This window comes from Oryctolagus cuniculus, chromosome 18 (assembly GCF_964237555.1).
Source record: "Oryctolagus cuniculus chromosome 18, mOryCun1.1, whole genome shotgun sequence".
NCBI lineage: Eukaryota > Metazoa > Chordata > Mammalia > Lagomorpha > Leporidae > Oryctolagus > Oryctolagus cuniculus.
Window position 1 is genome coordinate 10834319 of NC_091449.1, and position 19625 is coordinate 10853943.

The 19625-nt window shown below is 60.2% G+C and overlaps 1 protein-coding gene across 5 annotated transcripts in view; it reads right to left on the reverse strand.

The window, feature by feature from the left end:
* The window catches only part of HIF3A (hypoxia inducible factor 3 subunit alpha), a 27564-nt gene extending 8603 nt beyond the window's left edge, over positions 1 to 18961 (reverse strand). For 2 of the 5 annotated variants that reach the window (XR_011383908.1, XM_051837400.2), the window contains exons 1-11: positions 18883 to 18961; positions 14205 to 14395; positions 12618 to 12763; positions 10865 to 10949; positions 10358 to 10470; positions 9781 to 9989; positions 8204 to 8310; positions 7885 to 8032; positions 3431 to 3549; positions 2600 to 2790; positions 1290 to 1394 (exon numbers count right to left, since the gene is read on the reverse strand). Coding sequence is in view for 4 of the 5 variants with exons in the window: in XM_051837400.2 (XP_051693360.2) it covers positions 1290 to 1394; positions 2600 to 2790; positions 3431 to 3549; positions 7885 to 8032; positions 8204 to 8310; positions 9781 to 9989; positions 10358 to 10470; positions 10865 to 10949; positions 12618 to 12763; positions 14205 to 14395; positions 18883 to 18908 (1440 nt within the window). In the remaining variant the exon portion in view is untranslated. Of the gene's footprint in view, positions 1 to 1289; positions 1395 to 2599; positions 2791 to 3430; positions 3550 to 7884; positions 8033 to 8203; positions 8311 to 9780; positions 9990 to 10357; positions 10471 to 10864; positions 10950 to 12617; positions 12764 to 14204; positions 14396 to 17590; positions 17847 to 18882 lie in introns of those variants that run through there. The other 3 variants (XM_051837401.2, XM_070062063.1, XM_070062062.1) reach the window with 3 other exon arrangements.
* Positions 18962 to 19625: the final 664 nt, after the last annotated feature.

Sequence of the window (19625 nt, forward strand, 5' to 3'; positions counted from 1 at the left end):
GGTGGGAACAGACACAGCTGGTACCACATGCAGAGAGGCTTCTAGAAGCAAGCGGCAGAGTGAGAAAGCGTCAGGTGCAAACACTCATTTCTTTGATGACCAAGGAGGGCTCAGACAGGATGAGGAGCCCACAGGGCTGCACCAAGAACCACGGAGAACAGCTCCTGCAGAGCAGTGGGCGTGCTTCCGCATCAGTGCTCTTCCAGGGTGCGCCCAGGCGAATTTCAACACCGCTATGGGCCAGTGGCAGCCGTGGTGGAAAACCATTTCTGAGGTTGGGCTGCAGCTTCTTCCTGTCTGTCTCTCTGTGTTGGATTGCTGGTGCTGGGGGAAGCCAACTGCTATGTTGTAGAGACCCACACCATAAGGAACTCAGGCCTCCAGCCAAAGCCGGCGAGGAACCGAGGGCTGCCAACAACCGTGTGTGTGGGCCTGGCAGCACGTGCTCTGACCATAAGCCTGACTTCACCTGCGTGGAGACACTGAGCCAAAGCCACCAGCCAGCTGCTCCCAGGGACCCATTCTCAGACACCATGGGCGTATTACACATTAGCTGTTGTAAGGTGGTAAGTCTTGGGGCAATTTGTTATGCAGCAAGAGATACCTAATGCATCATGCCTCTGTTGTCTTAGCTAGCTGTTCAATAGAACATCTATTCAAACATCCATCCAGTCAAGGAACCGACAGTCGGTCCACCTATTTGATTATGTATCTAAGTATCCATCCATCCAAATGTCTGCCTAAACATCATCCATCCATCCACCCATCCATCCATCCATCCACCCATCCATCCATCCACCCACCCATCCACCCATCCATCCATCCACCCTCTCATCCATCCATCCACCCATCCATCCATCCACCCATCCACCCATCCATCCATCCACCCTCTCATCCACCCATCCTTCCTTCCATCCATCCATCCATCCATCCACCCATCCATCCATCCATCCATCCACCCATCCATCCATCCACCCATCCACCCATCCATCCATCCACCCATCCACCCATCCATCCACCCTCTCATCCACCCATCCTTCCTTCCATCCATCCATCCATCCATCCACCCACCCATCCACCCATCCATCCATCCACCCATCCACCCATCCATCCATCCACCCATCCATCCATCCACCCATCCACCCATCCACCCATCCACCCATCCATCCATTCATCCATCTACCCATCCACCCATCCACTCACCCATCCATCCATCCACCCATGCAGCCATGCATCCATGCATCCATCCACCCACAAGGTGAAGGCTGCCCCTTCCATGCCTGTCTTACCTGAGCTACCTCTAGATCTGTCTCCACTACCTCCAGGTCCTTCCTGGTGACAAAGGGTCCGTGTGCCTTCTCCATGCCCACAAGTAGTTGATCTGGGAGATCAGCCTGTGGGAATCAAATTAGAGACTTAAGGGAATCTTGAGCCCGGAAGTGTGCACAGTAAGAGAGCCTGGAGCTCAGGAGTAGCAGCAGGGGCTGTATGTCAGACAGCAGGGCACCAAGGGTTCAAATGAAGTGCAAAAAAATCTGGACCTGGGTCTTCAAAAGTCATTGTGCCTGGGTACATTCAAGGGGACTTCAAAAAGCTCACGGCAAATGGAACAAAAAGTATGAGTTTAGGGGCCAGTGCTGTGGTGCAGCAGGTTAAGCCACAACTGGCAAGGCCGGCATGGGTGCCAGCTCCTGTCCCGGCTGCTCCACTTCTGGTCCAGCTCCCTGCTAATGCACCTGGGAAGGCAGTGGAGGATGGCCCAAGGGCTTGGGTCCCTGCCACCCACTTGGGAGACCCAGGCAGAGTTTCAGGCTCCTGGCTTCTGTCTGGCCCAGCCCTGGCTATTGCTGCCATTTAGGGAGTGAAACAATGGATAGAAGCTCTCCTTCTCTCTCTCTTTCTGTCTCTCCCTCTCTCTGTGTAACTCTGCCTTTCAAGTAATAAATCTTTAAAAGTAAAAATAAAAAAAAAGCATGAGTTTAGGAGCCTAGCAGTTAGGATGCCCACATCCTATACTGAGTTTGATTCCTGGGTCTGACACCTGACTCCAGCTTCCCGCCAATGCAGGTGCTGGGGGCAGACGTGATGGCTCAAGTGGTTCAGTTCCTACCACCCAGGTGGGGCTCCTGGATTCAGTTCCTGGTCCCTGCCTTCTGCCTGACCAGTCCCAGCCATTGCAGGGATTTGGGGAATGAACCAGCAGATGGAATGTCTCTCTCTCTCTCTCTCTCTCTCTCTCTGCCTTTTAAGTAGGTGAAAATAAATGAACACGAAAAAGAAAAAGAATTTAAGAATGCACCTGCCCAGGGTATACCACACAGGTGGGAAGTGGCAGATTCAAGACCTAAATCCACGTCTGGGTAAAGCAAGGTATGGGGCACTCCTGACTCCAAGGTTGAAGTTCAGAGGGGTCTCCCATGCCAGTTCCACCCCCGCCCCCCGGGTTGGGGGCTGAACTCTTGGATTCTAAAAGTTGAAGATCCTGGAGTCCAGGTCTCAAAGGAACCCCAACCCCATCACAGCCCCCAAACCAGCAAGGTTCAAGCCCAAGGCCGAGACGGCCTGGACGCTGAGGATGCCAGGGGGCGGGCCTGCTTACCGGAAGAGGACTCCGGGGGCGCCGCGGGGCTGACGGGGTGCTGGGGGCAGTGGCGACCGAAGCCCCATCCAGGATGGGCGCCAGGAGGCGGCGGAGGTCGGGGCTACAGAAACGGCGGGGGTCAGCGGCCAGCGCAGCCTCGCTCAGGGCAGGGGGGTGCAGGAAGGCCAGGATCCGGGGGCCGCGGGGGTCTGCAGTACACGTGGGCGCGGGGAGGACACAGCTGGTCACCTAGGGCAGGCTGAGGGCAGGGTCCTCCCACACCAACCCCAGGGGACAGGCTGACATCTCCGACAAGCAAGCAGGGTGGCTACAGTCCTTAGAGCTGGGCAAAGGGTCGGGATTGGGGGGGAAGGATGCCCTCCATGGCCCAGAAGGTGCTGGGTCATTCAGCCCTGGGGAGCTCATCAGCTGGGAGAAAGGAGTGGCCAAGCGCCCCAGGGGGTCCTCAGGCCCCCGGAGGTCAAGAGGAAATGGAAGGATATCAAATCCCCACCACCCCCAGGAACCAACAGGGAGAGAGGCGACAGGAGCCGGACCCAGGAGGATCAGGGTGACTGGAAGCCAGAGCGATGAGTGGCACCACTGCAGGATTCGGAGCTGAGGCAACAAGAGACTGAGCAGTTATGAAACTGGGCAGAACATTCTGGGCAGAGGAGATTTCGTGTGCAAAGGTCCTGGGGCACGAACACTGGGTGTGTGCCAAGGGAGCCAGTGTGGCTTAGGAGTGAGAAGGGGAGGGAGGCGGGACTCAGGTCCAACACGGTCTGGGCTTTCTCCCAAGGGTCCCGGGGGCACAGCCCCTGCTCAGCCCCTGCCCTGCGCCCATACCAAGTCTGTCCCCAGAGTGAGGACCCCCCTTCTGGGAGGCAGCGGTCCGCTGATGGTGTCGTCGAGAGTGTTGCTCGGTTTGCTCCAGGGACAGCACCACTCCGGTCTCTTCTACCCTGCTGGGGGGGTACAAGGCAGAAAGGGGGGGTGGGAGTCAGAGAGAGAAGGGAGGGTCCTTGGTGCCAGCCCCGGCAGCCCCTCACGGCACGCCCTATCACAGGAAGCAGCTGTGTCCCTGCTGGAGGGGGCTTTGCAGAAAATCATTTGCCACCATTCTTTGTTCCATGAGGACTTGATTTTTGTGGACTGCTCTCTTATCATACGAAGGTGCTTCCAAAAGTTTGCAGAAAGGAGGGGCCCGCGCTGTGGCGCAGTGGGTTAACGCCCTAGCCTGAAGCGTCGGCATCCCATATGGTCACCGGTTCAAGTCTTGGCTGCACCACTTCCGATCCAGCTCTCTGCTATGGCCTGAAAAAGCAGTGGAAGATGGCCCAAGTCCTTGGGCCCCTGCACCCACCTGGGAAACCCGGAAGAAGCTCCTGACTCCTGGCTTCGGATTGGCACAGCTCCGGCCGTTGCAGCCAACTGGGGAGTGAACCATCGGATGGAAGACCTCTCTCTCTCTCTCTCTCTCTGCCTCTTCTCTCTGTGTCTAACTCTGACTTTCAAATAAATAAATCTTAAAAAAAAAAGTTTGTGGAAAGGGGATAAAAAGATAATTTTGGTGCAAAAAATTGTTTACGATTCCATGCATTCAAAGGTTGAACGTCCCTAATCCGAAAATCTGATACCCGGAGATGCTTCAAAATTCGAAACTTCTGGAGCGTCAACATGATGCCACAGGCGGAAAATTCCACACCACGGAAGCTGTGTTTCAGGCTCAAAACTATTTACAACGTGGTGTACGCCGTGAGCTCCCGCCTATACCGATAAGGAGACCTAAACACAGGTGAAGGTAGCTCATCGGGAATACGCAAGCCCCAAAGGATCCAAAACCTGAGACGCTTCCAGCCCCCAGCGTCTCAGATCAGGGATACTCAACTTGTCACAGCATTTAAAAGAGAGTTAAGTTTGGCACTTCCCAAGTTCCATCTGTGGAAGGGAAGAGAGAAAAATCTGACGTTCAGCACAGCCTGGGTGGAGAAGGAATGCTGGGGGTGGGGTGGGTGACACAGACAGAGGAGGGAGGCGCAGGGACAGAGGAGGGAGGCGCAGGGACAGAGCAGGCTCAGGGGTACGGGGCAACCAATGCCTCTCAGTTGACCTATAAACATTATCCCGATAAATCCATTGATGAACAACATATTTTCATATTCTTCATTGCATTACCAAGCATGAAGAATGCATAGGGCTACAGTTTTATGAATAAGGGTTTATTTAAGAGGCTTCTATTCATAGACAAACTCAAGAGAACAGATTTATAAATACACTTCTGTCCCCTGCACCTACCTCCCCTCCCGTTGGCGGGCTCCAGCTGTGGGGACAGCCAGGGTTCCGTGGGGTCGGGCGGGGCTGAAGACCAGTTTGCATCTCATTTGCATAGCAGCCCACCAGGCAGAACGCAGGTGGGCCTGGTCCTCCCTCCAGTTCTTTTTTTTTTTTTTTTTTTTTTTTTTTGACTGGCAGAGTGGACAGTGAGAGAGAGAGACAGAAAGGTCTTCCTTTTGCTGTTGGTTCACCCTCCAATGGCTGCCACGGCCGGCGCACTGCGCTGATCCGATGGCAGGAGCCAGGTACTTATCCTGGTCACCCATGCGGGTGCAGGGCCCAAGCACCTGGGCCATCCTCCACTGCCCTCCCGGGCCACAGCAGAGAGCTGGCCTGGAAGAGGGGCAACCGGGACAGAATCTGGTGCCCCGACCGGGACTAGAACCCCGTGTGCCGGTGCCGCTAGGCGGAGGATTAGCTTAATGAGCCGTGGCGCTAGCCTCCCTCCAGTTCTTTAAGACCACTCCCCACTCTCACTAAACCCTCCCCTGGCCTAAAACATCCTGAGCCTGCAGCCGGACCACGCTAATCCCCCTGAAAAACACACCCAACAGTCACGTGTGTGCAGAGACACAGGCGCCACAGGCACACCCCCCAGGCAGGGGTGCTCATAGGCTGTGCACACTGGGGCTGGCACACCTGCACACGCCCCACAAGCACTCGCTCCACGAACAGCTCCTGGTCAGGCCATCCTGTGACTCTGCAGCCAGGGGCCTCGGTTCAAATCCCAGCTCCGCCACTAGATCTCTCCAGACCTGTATTTCCCTGTTGAGTCGGGAGGCACAGCACCTCCTCCGCAGATTGTCAGGACTGCGTCGGTGTGTGTGCGATGCTGGGTCTGTGGTGAGCCCCACGTGTTTGCTATTATGATGTTTAAAGTTTTTTTTTTTAATTTAAGATTTTTAATTTGAGCGACAGAGAAAGAAACACGTAACAGACACAGAGAGAGAGAGACAGGGCTCCCACCCCCTGGAGCACTCCCCAAATGCCTGCAACGGCCAGGGATGGGGCTGGGCTGGGACGGAAGCTGGGAGCCGGGGCTCCTACGTGAGTGACAGGAACCAGTTCCCTGAGCCATCACCACTGCCTCCAGGGTCTTCACTAGCAGGCAGTGGAGTCAGGAGCCGGAGCCAGGAAGGAAACCAGGCTCCCAAGGCGGGACATGGGCGTCTTAGTCGGCTGCCTTCTGCTAAGACAGACACCCACCCCTGCTATCACTGTTTTTATTTTTACTGAGCAGTTACTGTGTCTTGGGCATGGGGAACCCAGCAGAGAACAAGACAAAGCTCCTTTGCCTTCACAGGGAGCAAAACCCTGTTGGGGAATTAAAGGGCCTTACCTGAAATATATTATTTGCATGTTAAATGTCTGTAGCTGGCCGGCGCCGCGGCTCACTAGGCTAATCCTCCACCTAGCGGCGTCGGCACACCGGGTTCTAGTCCCGGTCGGGGCGCCGGATTCTGTCCCGGTTGCCCCTCTTCCAGGCCAGCTCTCTGCTGTGGCCAGGGAGTGCAGTGGAGGATGGCCCAGGTGCTTGGGCCCTGCACCCCATGGGAGACCAGGAGAAGCACCTGGCTCCTGGCTCCTGCCATCGGATCAGCGCGGTGCGCCGGCCACAGCGCGCCGGCCTCGGCAGCCATTGGAGGGTGAACCAACGGCAAAGGAAGACCTTTCTCTCTGTCTCTCTCTCTCACTGTCCACTCTGCCTATCAAAAAAAAAAAAAAAAAAACTGAGTATAAAAAATCAAAAATCGGTCTTTCCTATTGATTACACATGGAAATCATCATTGGACGTTCTGCATCGTGCGAATTATTACTATTAATTTCACCTGCTTCTTTCTACTTTTTTAACGTGGCTACTGGAAAATCCACACCAGCACCTATGACTGGTGTAAGCCCAGTGTAAGGCAGAGAGAGTGATGAGGATTAAGAGAAAATAAAGCAGCTCGGGGCTCGCAACTTTGAAAAGGGACAAGATAATCACAGGGACACAGGGCACCAGCAGGGGACGACGAGGAGACTTAACCTTCTGTGGGCACGCGGGCAAAGGGTCTTCCGGGAACTGACGTCTGAGCCGAGGCTGGAGAGACAAGTGTGCGTGAGCCGTGAGCCGGGAGGAAGCAGAGGAGGGGAGAGAGAAGGGCACGCTGGGCAAGGGAGGCAGTGTGTGCAAAGGCCTGGCGGTTTGGTGAGTGAGTGAGAGGCGAGGGAGGCAGAAGTCCCCGGGAGAGCCCCGTTAACCCATTAACTGCCTCAGGTTTTCTCCTAAGGAGACCAGGGAGCGGCAGAAGGCCTGTGAGTGGCGCGGAAGCGAAAGGTGTGTGTCGATTCGTGTTCCGGAACACTCCCCAGCTCTAGGGAAAGCCCCGAGGCCGTCTCCTGCACCCCTGTTTTCTACGAAAACCCCGAGACAGGGAACGGGGTAGGGGCAGCTTATGATCTCACCATTACACACCTGTCCCAGAAGGACTGATGCTAAGACAAAGCAAACTCACAGGACCAAAGAAACACCCAGATGTTGCAAGGGAATGCAGCAACCAGAACATCACAGTCTCTCGCTGCCGATGGGAACGCCAAGTGCACAGCCGGTTTCCAGCCGGCGGCCCCCTCCCGAGCGTTTGCCCCCAGAAATGAAATCTACAAACCCGTGACCCCCTGACTGGTAAATGCGTGTGTTCCGTGTGGGTGCCACGGACACGCACCACGGCATGGCCGCGCCTTCAGTACATCACGACACGCAGGGGCCAGATGCCGCGTGATTTTCTGTATTTGACATTCTGGGAAGGGCAGGCCCAGTGGCCGCGGGGCCTCAGGCTGGCGACAGGAATGAGACTGGGCGCAAGAGCTCCTCCGTATGCGTGCACAGCTGTGTGTGCATCCACGTGGCCACAGATGTTCCACGTATGTGTACAATGCACGCCTGCTCACACATGCACGCCTGGCACACACACATACACGCAGCTCACCTGATCAGGAAGTGGACGCAGACGATACTCTCGGCCTGGGGGCCCCGGCCCCCGGACACCACCGTGGCCTGGGTCTGGGTCCACAGGTAGCCACCGCTCCGGGCCAGGAAGCGATACTGCCCCGTAACTGCCTGGCCCTTACTCAGCACTGGGGAGGGAGCAGGCAGGGGCCAGGGTCAGGGCCAGAGAGAGGGCTCTGGGGCCAAGGGGTGGGCAGGAGGGGGACTGGAGGGAGGAGCAGGGGGGGCTTGGGGAGCAGGGAGCTGGTGCTGAGTGCGGCGGGGAGTGCTCCGGGGCCTCGGGGACAGGGGACACGTACAGGTGTGGATGCTCTTGCTGACAGCGTCTGAGTCCAGCGCGTGGATGTACTCGTAGGCGGAGCAGCCAATCAGGTCATCGGGGCTGTAGCCGGCCACCTCTGCGATCCTGAGGGTGGGTGCAGCAGGGCCTGGTTAGGGTGCGGGTGGCTGAGGTGGGTGAGGGCTGGGCCAGGGAGACAGGAGGAGGAGCGGCAGGGTTGCAACAGAGAAAGGGAAAGTGTGAGAAGCAGGAGAAGTGGAGCCACAGGGCGGCCCCGGCATCAGGGTCCCGGTCCCCGAGGTGGGGAGATGACCCCAGGGTGTCTCAAGGGGCCCCGGGGAGTCACGGAGGGCTTGGAAGAGGAGGCAGGAGGGCTGGAGTCGGGAAGCACCATGGGGATGCACGGACGGACGGATGGGACAGGGAGGACAGACAGGCAGGGAGGAGCGCTGTGCTCCGAAGACGCGGGAGCCCAGGCCTTGACTTCAGCCCTGGGGGCTCCTTCTACCTTCTGGTCTCCGGATGGGATCGGCGAGCTGGCGCATCTGAGCTGTTGGGAGCCCCTGTGTGTGTGGTGCTGGGTTACAGCCGGACAACAAGAAACTAAGCAAGAGCAGGGCGGGAGCCGGACGGGGCGGGGTGAGGGGGGGGGGAAGAAAAGGAAGAAAAAAGGAGAAAATGAAAGAAACGGGGCCAGAAGGGAAGAAGAAAAAAGAGAAGAAATAGAAGACAGTAACCATGATGATGATGTGTGTGCCCGGCAGTGCACCGAGTGCCCGGCCGTACCACGCTCTGCACAGGACACACGGGGACACAGACAGGTGCAGTCCGCTGGCCAAGGCCACATGGCCAGGACTTAGGCCCAAGCCGTGTGAACCCAGATGCTCCAGGAGGGGGGAGGGAGGGAAGGGAGGGAGTGAGGGAGGGAGAGCATTCATAACGCCAGTTTGAGTGCTTCCTGTGTGCTGAGCACAGACTAACTGGCTTTACAGGAGTTCACTCAGTCGGGGCTGGCGTTGTGGCACAGTGGGGTAAGCCACCTGCTGCGATGCCAGCATTCCGTATGAGCAGTGGTTCAAATCCCACCTGCTCTAGTTCTGATCCAGCTGCCGGCTAATGCAACTGGGAAAGCAGCAGAAGGCGGCTCAAGCGCTTGGGTCCCTGGCAACCACATGGGAGACCTGGAAGAAGCTCCTGGCTCCTGGCTTCAGCTTGGCGCATCCCTGGCTCTTGCGGCCACTTGGGGGAGTAAACCAGTGGATGGAAGATATCTCTCTGTGTCTCTCTCCCTCTCTCTCTGTAACTCTGCCTTTCAAATAAGTAAAATTTTTTTTAATGAATTGACTCATTTAAGAAAAGCAAGAGAAAGAGAGTGAGATACTAAAAAGATTCAGAGGGATAACACACACACACACACACATACGGAGGGAAAATCAAAGACAAAAGAATGCCTAGGAATTATAGACAGACAGGAAGAGACAGACTGATGTACTGGGGAGGCACGGAGACAGGACAGAGAGAAAGGACTGGTGCTGGGAAGGCAGGGGAGGGAACACAGCCTGGGCACTTGGGCGGCTGGGATGGGGCCCTGCCCACCTCTCGTCGCAGTAAGTGAACTTCATGTCCAGGCTGTGGCGGCTGAGGAAGGACCCCCGGCCCAGCGGGGGCTCCAGGCTGCTGGGGTGGGGGATGGCTTCGCAGATGAGCACCAGGCATTGCAGGGGAGGCTCCGCACGGGGACTCCCGGCCGGGGAAGTCTGAGCAGGAGGCCTGTAGGCCCGCATGTGTCCGGAGCAGTGCAGCACCTGGGGGCCGGGGAGGGGCAGGCAGGATGCATCTGGAACCCGGCCCGCCCGTGGGCCTGGGAGACGTCTCCGCGGGCCCCGCGGGGAGTGGAGGACTCCAGACTCAGAGCTTAGAGGACCCCCAGATTCCAGGCTGCAAACTCAAGGGGCTGAGGACCCCCAGCTCCAGGTACCCGGAAACCCACCTCAGGATTCCAAGGACCCCAACTGCAGGCCCGCCAACCTCCCAGATGCCCGAAGGACCCCCCCCCCCAAGACGGGGCCTGGGAGACCCTAGGAGACTCCAATCACTCCCTGTGGGATCCTTAGGGGCTCCCGCCCAGCCCCAGCAGGCCCCAGGGCCCCGCCCCCTCGCAGGCCCCGCCCACCTTCCAGGTGGCCGCCTTGAGGTTGAGGGTGCGCCCGCGGCTGGTCAGGGTGCTCTTCATGCGCAAGGAGAAGCTCCGCTCCGTCGGAGCCTCTGGCTTCTTCCTGGACAGGCCTGGGGACGGACAAGGTCAAGGCCGGACAGCTGCAGTGAGCCCAGCGCTCCCCAGCTAACGTCTCTGGGCTCCTCCCCCAAACTGGGACCTGGCACCAGAGAGGGCAATGGGGGGAGGGCATGGCCTCTCAGACCCCCCCGGGGTGGAGCTGGGGGTCCTCTTAGGTCCCTCCGGGTTAGGGCAGGGCCAAGAGTCCCCTCAGACCCACCCCCCGGGCGGGGCGGGGCCATGGGTCCCCTCAGCCTCCTTTCCGGGATAGGCGGGACCATGGGGGGGGTCTCCTCAGACCCGCCCCCCGGGGCGGGGCCACGCCCCTCTTTTCTGTTGCACCGGAAAGGCCTGGGGAGGGGTGGGTGGGGCCTCAGGTTCCGCCTCTGCGAAGTGGGCACTCACTCGGCGGGGGGGTCAGGGCGTCCTGCAGCTCCTCTTGGTCGCAGGGGTGGACAAAGTCAAAGATGCTGTGACCAATGAGCTCCAGCTGCGAGGCAGGGGGCGGGGCGGGCGGCGAATTGGAGAGGAGCCTCTGCCCCAGCCCTCCCTCCACTCCTCGGCACCCCTGCCCCGGCTCAGGAGCCTGGGGTACCGCACCAGGCTCCCCCTCCTCCATTCATTCCCTGCGCAAGCATTTCTCCATCATCTACTACTCCCCAGGCCCTCTGCACAAACGCTAGCCTTGCGGCGCTGACCGGCTACGGTGCGTGTGCGGAGCAAAGACAACAAGCAAGCAAAACAAGGTAAAAACACGATACAGGGACCCAGCAGGTTAGACCCCAGGCCCGAGACACCAGCTCCACTTCCAGTCCAGCTCCCTGCCAATGCACCTGGGAAAGCAGCAGAAGATGGCCCAAGTGCTTGGGCCCCTGCCACCCATGTGGGAGACTTGGATGGAGTTCCAGGCTCCTGGCTTCTGGCCCGCCCTGGCTCTTGAGGGCATTTGGAGAATGAACCAGTGGATGGAAGACCTCTGTGTGTCTGTCAGTCTGTCTACCTCTCTCTGTAACTCTGCCTTTCAAACAAATAAATGAATCTTAAAAATCAAGAGGGATGGCCTTGCAGCTCCCTGGAGGGAGACTATTCTATTTTTTTCTTTTTTTTTTTTTTTTGACAGGCAGAGTGGATAGTGAGAGAGAGAGACAGAGAGGAAGGTCTTCCTTTGCCGTTGGTTCACCCTCCAATGGCCACCGCGGCTGGCACGCTGCGGCCGGCGCACCACGCTGATCCGAAGGCAGGAGCCAGGTGCTTATCCTGGTCTCCCATGGGGTGCAGGGCCCAAGCACTTGGGCCATCCTCCACTGCACTCCCTGGCCACAGCAGAGAGCTGGCCTGGAAGAGGGGCAACCGGGACAGAATCTGGCGCCCCGACTGGGACTAGAACCCGGTGTGCCGGCGCTGCAAGGCGGAGGATTAGCCTAGTGAGCCGCAGCTCCCGGCCCTAGAGAGAACTTACTAAAATGCGCATCTTGGGGGCAGGCACTATGTGATGCCGGCATCCCTACCAGACCGCCGTTCAAGTCCCAGCTGCTAACGCCCCCGGAAAGCAGAGGATGGTGGCCCAAGTCCTTGGGAGACCCAGGTGGAGCTCCAGGCTCCTGACTTTGGCCTGCACCAGCCCTGGCCGCTGCAGCCATTTGAAGAGTGAACCAGCAGAAGGAAAATCTCTCTTTCTCTTACTCTGCCTTCCAATCAGATAAACAAGTTTTTAAAAAATAAAATGTAAATCTTCAAATGTAAATCTGGTTCTACCTCCGCATAGCTTCTCCTCTGCTCACACTCTCTCCCCGGCTCCCCGGGAAATAAGTTTCTGAATTTGACCCTGTGTTGCCTCGTCCGTGTCGATGTGTAGCTTTTCTCTGCTCCTCCGCACCCTGTGCCCAGCCAGGATGAACGTCTTCATGTTCCCAAAGTGTTCTGCCGTGAGCGTTCCGATCATCACTGGTCCCACCCACTCCCGATTCCCCTTTGGCTAAAGTCCTTTGGCTTTCGGCTCAGATGTCCTCTCCTCCAGGAAGCCCTCCGTCCCCTCTCCCAGGCTGGGTCAGGTACCCGCCTCCTGGGGGGCTCCCACCGCCACCCAGGCTGTCCCATCCCAGTCCCACTGTCCAGGGCTGAGCCTGTCGCGGTCCCCACTGCAGGCAGCCCCTCTCACCTGGCTGAGGCCCAGGTGCTTGCTGACGTTCTCCGACAGGTAAGCCATGTCCCCCTGGGCGGTGAGCACCATGACGAAGCCCTCCAGGGCCTTCAGGTAGCAGGCGTCCAGCGGCTCTCTCTCTGCTCCCGCCTGGTTCCACTCCCCTGGCGCGGGGGGCAGGGCACTGCCGTCACTCGTGGGTGCACCCTGGCTAGCCTCCCTCTGCCTGTCCTCGATCTGAGGGACTTCCAGGGAACCCAGGGGAGCAGGCTGGAGTCCCACGATGGAGAGGACAGGGCCACCACACATTGCAATTAGGACAGAATCCAAGGGGGTGGAAATCCCAAGGGTCAAGACTCTAAGGGGCCAAGGCTGAGGATGAACGGGAATTCTGGGCGGGGAGTAGCTATCCAGAGTCCCTGCAGGGCAGAATGTTCTAGAATTCTAAAGAATGCACAGACTTGGCCGGCGCCGCGGCTCACTAGGCTAATCTTCCACCTAGCGGCGCCAGCACACTGGGTTCTAGTCCCGGTCGGGGCGCCGGATTCTGTCCTGGTTGCCCCTCTTCCAGGCCAGCTCTCTGCTGTGGCCAGGGAGTGCAGTGGAGGATGGCCCAAGTGCTTGGGCCCTGCACCCCATGGGAGACCAGGAGAAGCACCTGGCTCCTGCCTTCGGATCAGCTCGGTGCGCCGGCCACAGTGCGCCGGCCATGCCGGCCATTGGAGGGTGAACCAACAGCAAAAGGAAGACCTTTCTCTCTCTCTCTCTCTCACTGTCCACTCTGTCTGTCAAAAACAAAACAAAACAAAACAAAAACAAAACAAAAAAAAAAAAACACCACAGACTTCTAAAGAAGCAGGGGCACCAGGGGACAGGATCCCAAGGGGCCCAAGCTTCCCAGAGAAGTAAGAGTCTATGGGGCAGCGCAGCCTAATGGGCAGAGCCTGCCAGAGGATGACTCTACTTCTCCAATAATATAATATTTTCAGGGTGCCAGGATTCCAAAACGCAACACAGCAGGCTAGGCTGCTGCCTACAATGCCGGCATCCCCTGTAGCTGCGCAATCTGACTAGAGTCCAGGCTGCTCCACTTCGGATCCAGTTCCCTGCTAACGCGCCCGAGAAAGCAGCAGAGGAGGGTGGCCCAAGTGTTCGGGCCCCTGCACCCTCATGAGCGACCCGGATGAAGCTCCTGGCTGCAGCCTGGCCCAGCCCTGGCCATTGTGGCCATTTGGGGGGAGTGAACCAGCCCATAGAAGAGCTCTCTCTCTCTCTCTATCCTTCTCCCTTTCAAATAAATATATATTAAAAATTTTTAAATATGTTAATTGAGTGAGGGAGCGGCGGGGCCTCCAGCTCTTGGGGCGCCCGGGCTTTTTAAGGGCACAGCCAGGAGGCGGGGGGGGGGGGGGTCTCTCAAATGATAGACTTCCAAGGGGGCGGGACTTCCAAGAGCACCGGGCTCTGGTTGGCCTGGAAAGTGGCCTCCAGGGGGCGGGGCTGTGAGGGACAGACAGCACCGGGAGGCGGGGTCTCCGTGGACTGCAGCTTCCCGAGGGCGGGGCGGGGCGGCGCGGGGACGGGAATGCCCGCGGCCGGGCTCACCTGCGGCGCAGAGGCGGTGCATGCGCAGGTAGCTGATGGTCAGGCGCATGATGGAGGCCTTGTCCAGGTGCGCGCTGACGCCGCGCGCGAAGGGCAGCGTGTGCGCCAGCTGGTACAGCACCTCGGTCTCCTGGCTGCGCCGGCTGCGGGCCGCATCCCGGGACTTCTCCTTGCGCAGCTCCGTGCTCGACCTGCGGGCGTGGGCAGCGTTCAGGGGTGGCGTCCCCGAAGGGCAAAGCGGTGGACGCTAGGCGCACGTCGGGCACAGACCCCAGGGGCCCGGGCTCGCAGAGGGCAGAGCGGGCGCCGTGCAGGCCCCGCCGTGCGTCCCCGGGGCTCTCTGAAGCCCCTCCTAGCCCCGAGTTTTACCTGTCCCCGTGGCCGCCCATGCTGCCGTCCCCAGCGCCTCACTGCTCGCTCGCTCGCTCTCTCTCCAGGCGTGCCCACGGCCGCGCTGTCCCCTCCCTGACTTATCTTCAGCTTCTTTCCCAGGCTAGGGGCGCCTAGGGGACCATGGGGCCTCCTGCTAGGAGGGGGCCGGCTGAGCTGGCGGGGGCGGGGTGGGGGCAGAGGCGGGAGGCAGCAGGAAGGTGCCTGCAGCCTCCAGGGTCCCCTGCCCTTCAGCCTCCCGGAACTAGGAGTGAAGATCTCAAAGTGTCGGGACCCACCAGCAGGGGCCAGGGGGCGTCCTGTCCAGCCCCTCGCCTCTCGCTGTGCGCTTTAAGCACCTTGCACTACCTGCATTCTGACGGCGGCAGGCAGTGCTGGGAGTGGAAGAATGACATCATCTTGGAATGACATCATCTTGTCAGAAATACCTGCCACTTCCCCAGCCTTGTCTGTCCCTGCAGTGCCAATGCCAAGTGCACACCTGACGTTGACCGCTGAAAGCTCAGACAACCCTGGGAAGACGTTAAGGGTATCATCATCCCCTTTGCAAACGAGACTGCTGAGGGGCAGAGAGGCCGGGGTGGACACAGGTCTGCCTGCACTCTTAGGTTTCCTCTTTGTGGCCTTGGGTTCATGGCCAGGTTTTGGGAAACCTCCCTTCCTCGCCGGGTCTGTCCGAAGCTAAAGCCTCCATACTTTCCCCCCAAAATCGTTTTATTTGAGAAAAAGAAGTCTTCCTACCCACTGGTTCACTCCCCAAGTGCCCAGGAACTCAGAATGAAATCCAGGTGTCCCACCTGGTGGCCAGGGCTTGGCTACTTGAACCCTCACCTGCTGCCTCCCAGGGTGCCCATTAGCCGGAAGCTGCAATCAGGGAGTGGAGCCGGGACTTGAACCCCTGGCTCTCAGATATGGGCTGCAGGTGTCCGGCTTGGAGTCTAAACCACTGTGTTAAATGCTTGCCTTTTCTTTTTGAATCAAAACTTGTAAGGTCTATGACATCCAGTACAGCGTGCAGTCTTACCTGTGTTGCAACATTGACAAAAACCGTTACTAATAAATAGGCGGCTGTCACTTGCTAGCCTTGACTGTGGGGTCGTCTTTTCTCCGCTGTCTCCCCTGTGATCCACCCCAGGGAGGCAGGCCCTTCCTAAATTCAGGGGAGCAGAGGCCACCTCTGGGGTGGCATCAACCCCACCCCCTGGGCAGGAGAGGTGGTGGGGGGAGGAGTTTCCTGTCCAACTACAGAGAGAAAAAATAGCGCTGGGGACAAGAGGGTGGGCCGGGAGAAGGGGCCCGGCCTGGGTGGAGGGCTGGAGGGGGTGAGATGGGGGGGCCCAGCCCCCTCCCGCCGGCCTGGAGGACATTCCGTCCTGTTCTGTCCCAGCCCTGTTTGTCTTCCTGCCCAGAGGGTGGGGGTGGGCGGGCCTGGCGGAGCAGGGGCCCAGACCGAGGGAAGAGGGAGTGGGAAGAGGAACGGGGGTGGGGCCGGCGCCACCCCAGGCAGCTGGACTCTGTAACTCTCTCTCCGGGGCAGGGCTGCTACTTCCAGAGAGGGGGCCAGCTGGTGGCGGGAGAGGGACCCCCTCCTCCCAGCTGGGGGCCTGTTCTCGAGACGATGAGATGGGAAGCGTGCTGGGAGCTAGCTGCTCTGGTTCGGGGTCCCAGCTGCCCACTCCGTTGCCTTTGCACAAGTTGCATACCCGCCCGAGCCCGGTCACCTCCAAGGGTTGTTTAGAGGAGGAAGATGACTCCATGGAGGCCAAGGGCTTAGAACACAGAGGCTGGCAACCGGCTGGTGCATTGGAAGGGTTAAAGTTGGGGTTCTCCCCTTGTCCAGGTCAGGGATGGCGAGCTGCGGCTGAGGACTCCCGGGGCACCAGAGTGTCCCGGACAGGTGCAGCGCACCTGTTAGGGCCGTCCCCGTGTCCCTGTGTTCCGAGGAAGCGGGACCAGGTGGCAACAGCATAGCTGGCCTGCTCCCCCATAGAACTCTGACTTGAATATTGGGTGGCCCCCTCCTCACCCCCCCCATCTGGTTCCCCCACTGGTTCCTTCGCTTGATCTGGGGTGGGGGAGGGGGAGATAGGACCCCTCTTTTTCAGGGTATGAAACGGGGCCTCAGAGAGGTAGTCACGGGCACAAGGCCTCACAGCCAGGAAGCGGCTGAGCTGCGATTTGCTCTCCCGGACCCTGGGGCCTGCGCTGTTAACTGCCGTGCTGTGGTGGGGGCCCCCGCCTGCCTCTGCCTAGTGGCCTCAGCGCCTCCTTCCCCCTTCTCTCCACCCCCCCCCACCAGCCTCCAGATCTCCCCAGCTGGCCCCATGCCCAGCCCTGGTCCAGCCCCTTGGCACTCTGCCCAGCTGGAGACGTGCAGCTGGAACCTTGCCACCCTTCCTCCGTGTTCTAGCCCAGAACAGAGGGCGGGGCCGGGAGGCCCCAGGGTGAGGCTTGGGGAAGAGGGGCTAGGGCCTGGCGCCCCTCCAAACAGGAGGGCGAGAAGCCCACCTCTTCCTTGCCCCGAAGCACTTGCCCCAGCGAGCAAAGGGAAGCTGGAAGTGGGAGCCCCTGCCCCCACGTTCGGGGCTGCTCTGGCCTCCTCTCTCCTGGTGCTTAGCTGGGAAGTGGGGGTCTTGGAAAAAGTGTAGAGGATCTGGGGGCTTGGGGAGCTCAGGGTGTGTCTTGGCAGGGACCCCCCTCTTAGCCCCACCCGGAGGTGGCCCGAGGAACCAGAAGCAGGGTTTGGGTTTGAGAAGGGACTTGGGGTGCGGATCCAAGGGAGTCTCTGTGACCTTGACTTTGCTTCTCCCAAGGACATGGTGGGTTGGTGGGGGCCTGTCCCCACAGCCCTCTTTTCCGGAATTCTCTGCCTTGGGTGGGCTCAGGGCAGTGTGTCCATCACGCACTGCCCAAGAACTCCCTCGCCCCGGGGTGAGCTGGCTGCGGGCCTGAGCTGGAGAATGGGATGGGGGCAAAGGGGCCCGGGGCCCACTCACCATCTCCCAGGCCCCCTCGGGCCCAGGTCCCATCCTGGGGTGCAGGAGCAGACGGAGCGCGGCCAGGATCCGGGTGCGAGTTACGAGCCGCGGCGCGCGGCAGTGGGATGACACCACAGGAAAGGGCTGGCCTTGGGTGGTGAAGGGGGAGCACCCCGGCTCAGCCAGAAGCTCCCCACCCAGCCAGGAGGGGGTGCTGCGAGGGGCGGGGCCGGGGCTGGCCCAGCAGAGGTGGGCTGGAGTTCCCTGGTGGGCTCAGAGCCAGGGATTGGAATAGAATGGGTGAGGGGGAGGCGGGCTGGGGGGTAAAAACAGGGGTGTGTGGAGGGATCCAATCAGACCGGCGAAGCCAGGGAGGAAGGAAGAGGGTGAGGCTTTCAGGATGTCTCAGATTGGACAGGGAAAACCGAGAACCCAAGATGCTTCCTAGGGTCCCAAGGCCAGGCAGGTATCCCTGGCAGTGGTCCCAGAGCTTGGGTTCTCTGGATGCCCACAGAGCTGCACCTGCTGAGAGGTGAACCCCTCTGGCCAGGAGGAGCCCAGCTGAGCATTGCAGACTGGGGTGCGGAGGAGGTGGGGTGCGCTCCCATCCCCATTTGCAGGGTCAAGGCCACGGCAACCCTCCCCCCACCAAGAGAAAGTGGGGTTGGGGCCCTGCTGTCTCAGCATCAGGGCCTGGCGGTGGTGGAGGGGTGACAGAAGGGGCCAGGCTTTGGGAAGTGGCTCCAGCTTCCCCTGGCTGTTCTGGAACCGGGTCCCTTTCCAAAGGACATAACAAAGGTGCCCAGCAGGGGACACCCTCTGCCCACTTCCAGGAGAACCCAGGGTTTGGGAAGCACCTCAGGAAAGTGTCTCTTTCCTCCAGATCCCGCGGGCTCAGTGCTCACCCCCACGGGGCTCCCTATACCTGGGAGAGCACCCCGCACCCCCTAGGATCGCAAGGGTCTGGTGTCGATGACCCATCCCAACTCTAGGGGCTCCGAGGCCGGTGCGGTCCATGGCAGGAGAGAGACGGCGCCCCTCCAGTTCTGTGGGAGCGCGAGCTGCACCCAGAGCCAGGCGGGGGTGCGAACCCGGGGTAACAGGAAATCGGGGATCAAGACCCCGAAGCGAGAGGGGCGGGGCAGCCAGGGCTTCAGGGGTAGCCTCTTCGGCGGCAGCGGGGCGCCCCCCCACCGCGCCCCGGGACGTCCTTGGTTCGCCGCCGCGCGCCGCCCCACACCCCTCAGCTCAGGGGTCCCCAGAAGGGGAGCCCGCCGATCCCCATCATGCCTGCCCCTGAACCCCAGTACCTTGCGCGCTGCAGCCCCAGCGCCATGGCTCGCCCGTCGCCGCTCCGGAGCCCTCGGCGGCGGCCCCTAGCCCCCTCCCCTGGCCCCGCGAGCCCCCTCCCCAGCTCCGCCCCCGCCGCCTCATTGGTTGCGCGGCGCCCGGCCCGCGGCTCTGAATGGGCGGCGCCTCTGTCACTCTGGGGGGCGGAGGCGCGACTGGAGGCGACTTGGAGTCCCCCGGGTGGGGGGGGGGGCGCCGGGCGGGACACACCCCCAGCCACGCCCCTCGCCGCGGACTTCCTCGCCCAAGTCGCCCGCCCCCTCCGGCCCGGTCTCAGAAGTTGCAGTGCTAGGCCTTCCCGAAACCCACCCACTTCGCCCTGCTCTCCGGCCTCCAGCCTCCTGCTCTGTCACCCTCCACTGCCCGCCCCAGGGCGCGCCCCTCGACCCCCACGTCCCCAGCCCCGCCTCCTGTGCTCCCTCTGCCTTTGCCCTTGAGATCCCCACCCCCGTTCCACGCGCCCTCGCCCCGGGGGGCCCCCACCCCTCCCTCTCGGTCCCCAGCCCATCCCCCACCTCGCCCCTCTCTTCCCAGCCGGGTGCCCTCTGCAGCCGCCCCCCGCACCCCCCGCAGGCCTCCACCTCCACGCCACCCTGAGCTCTTTGTTTCCTTTAAAAAAAAAAAAGATAAAAAAAAAGAGATTTATTTTATTTGAAAGGCAGAGTTACAGAGGAGGGAGGGAAGGGGAGAGAGAGAGAGAGAG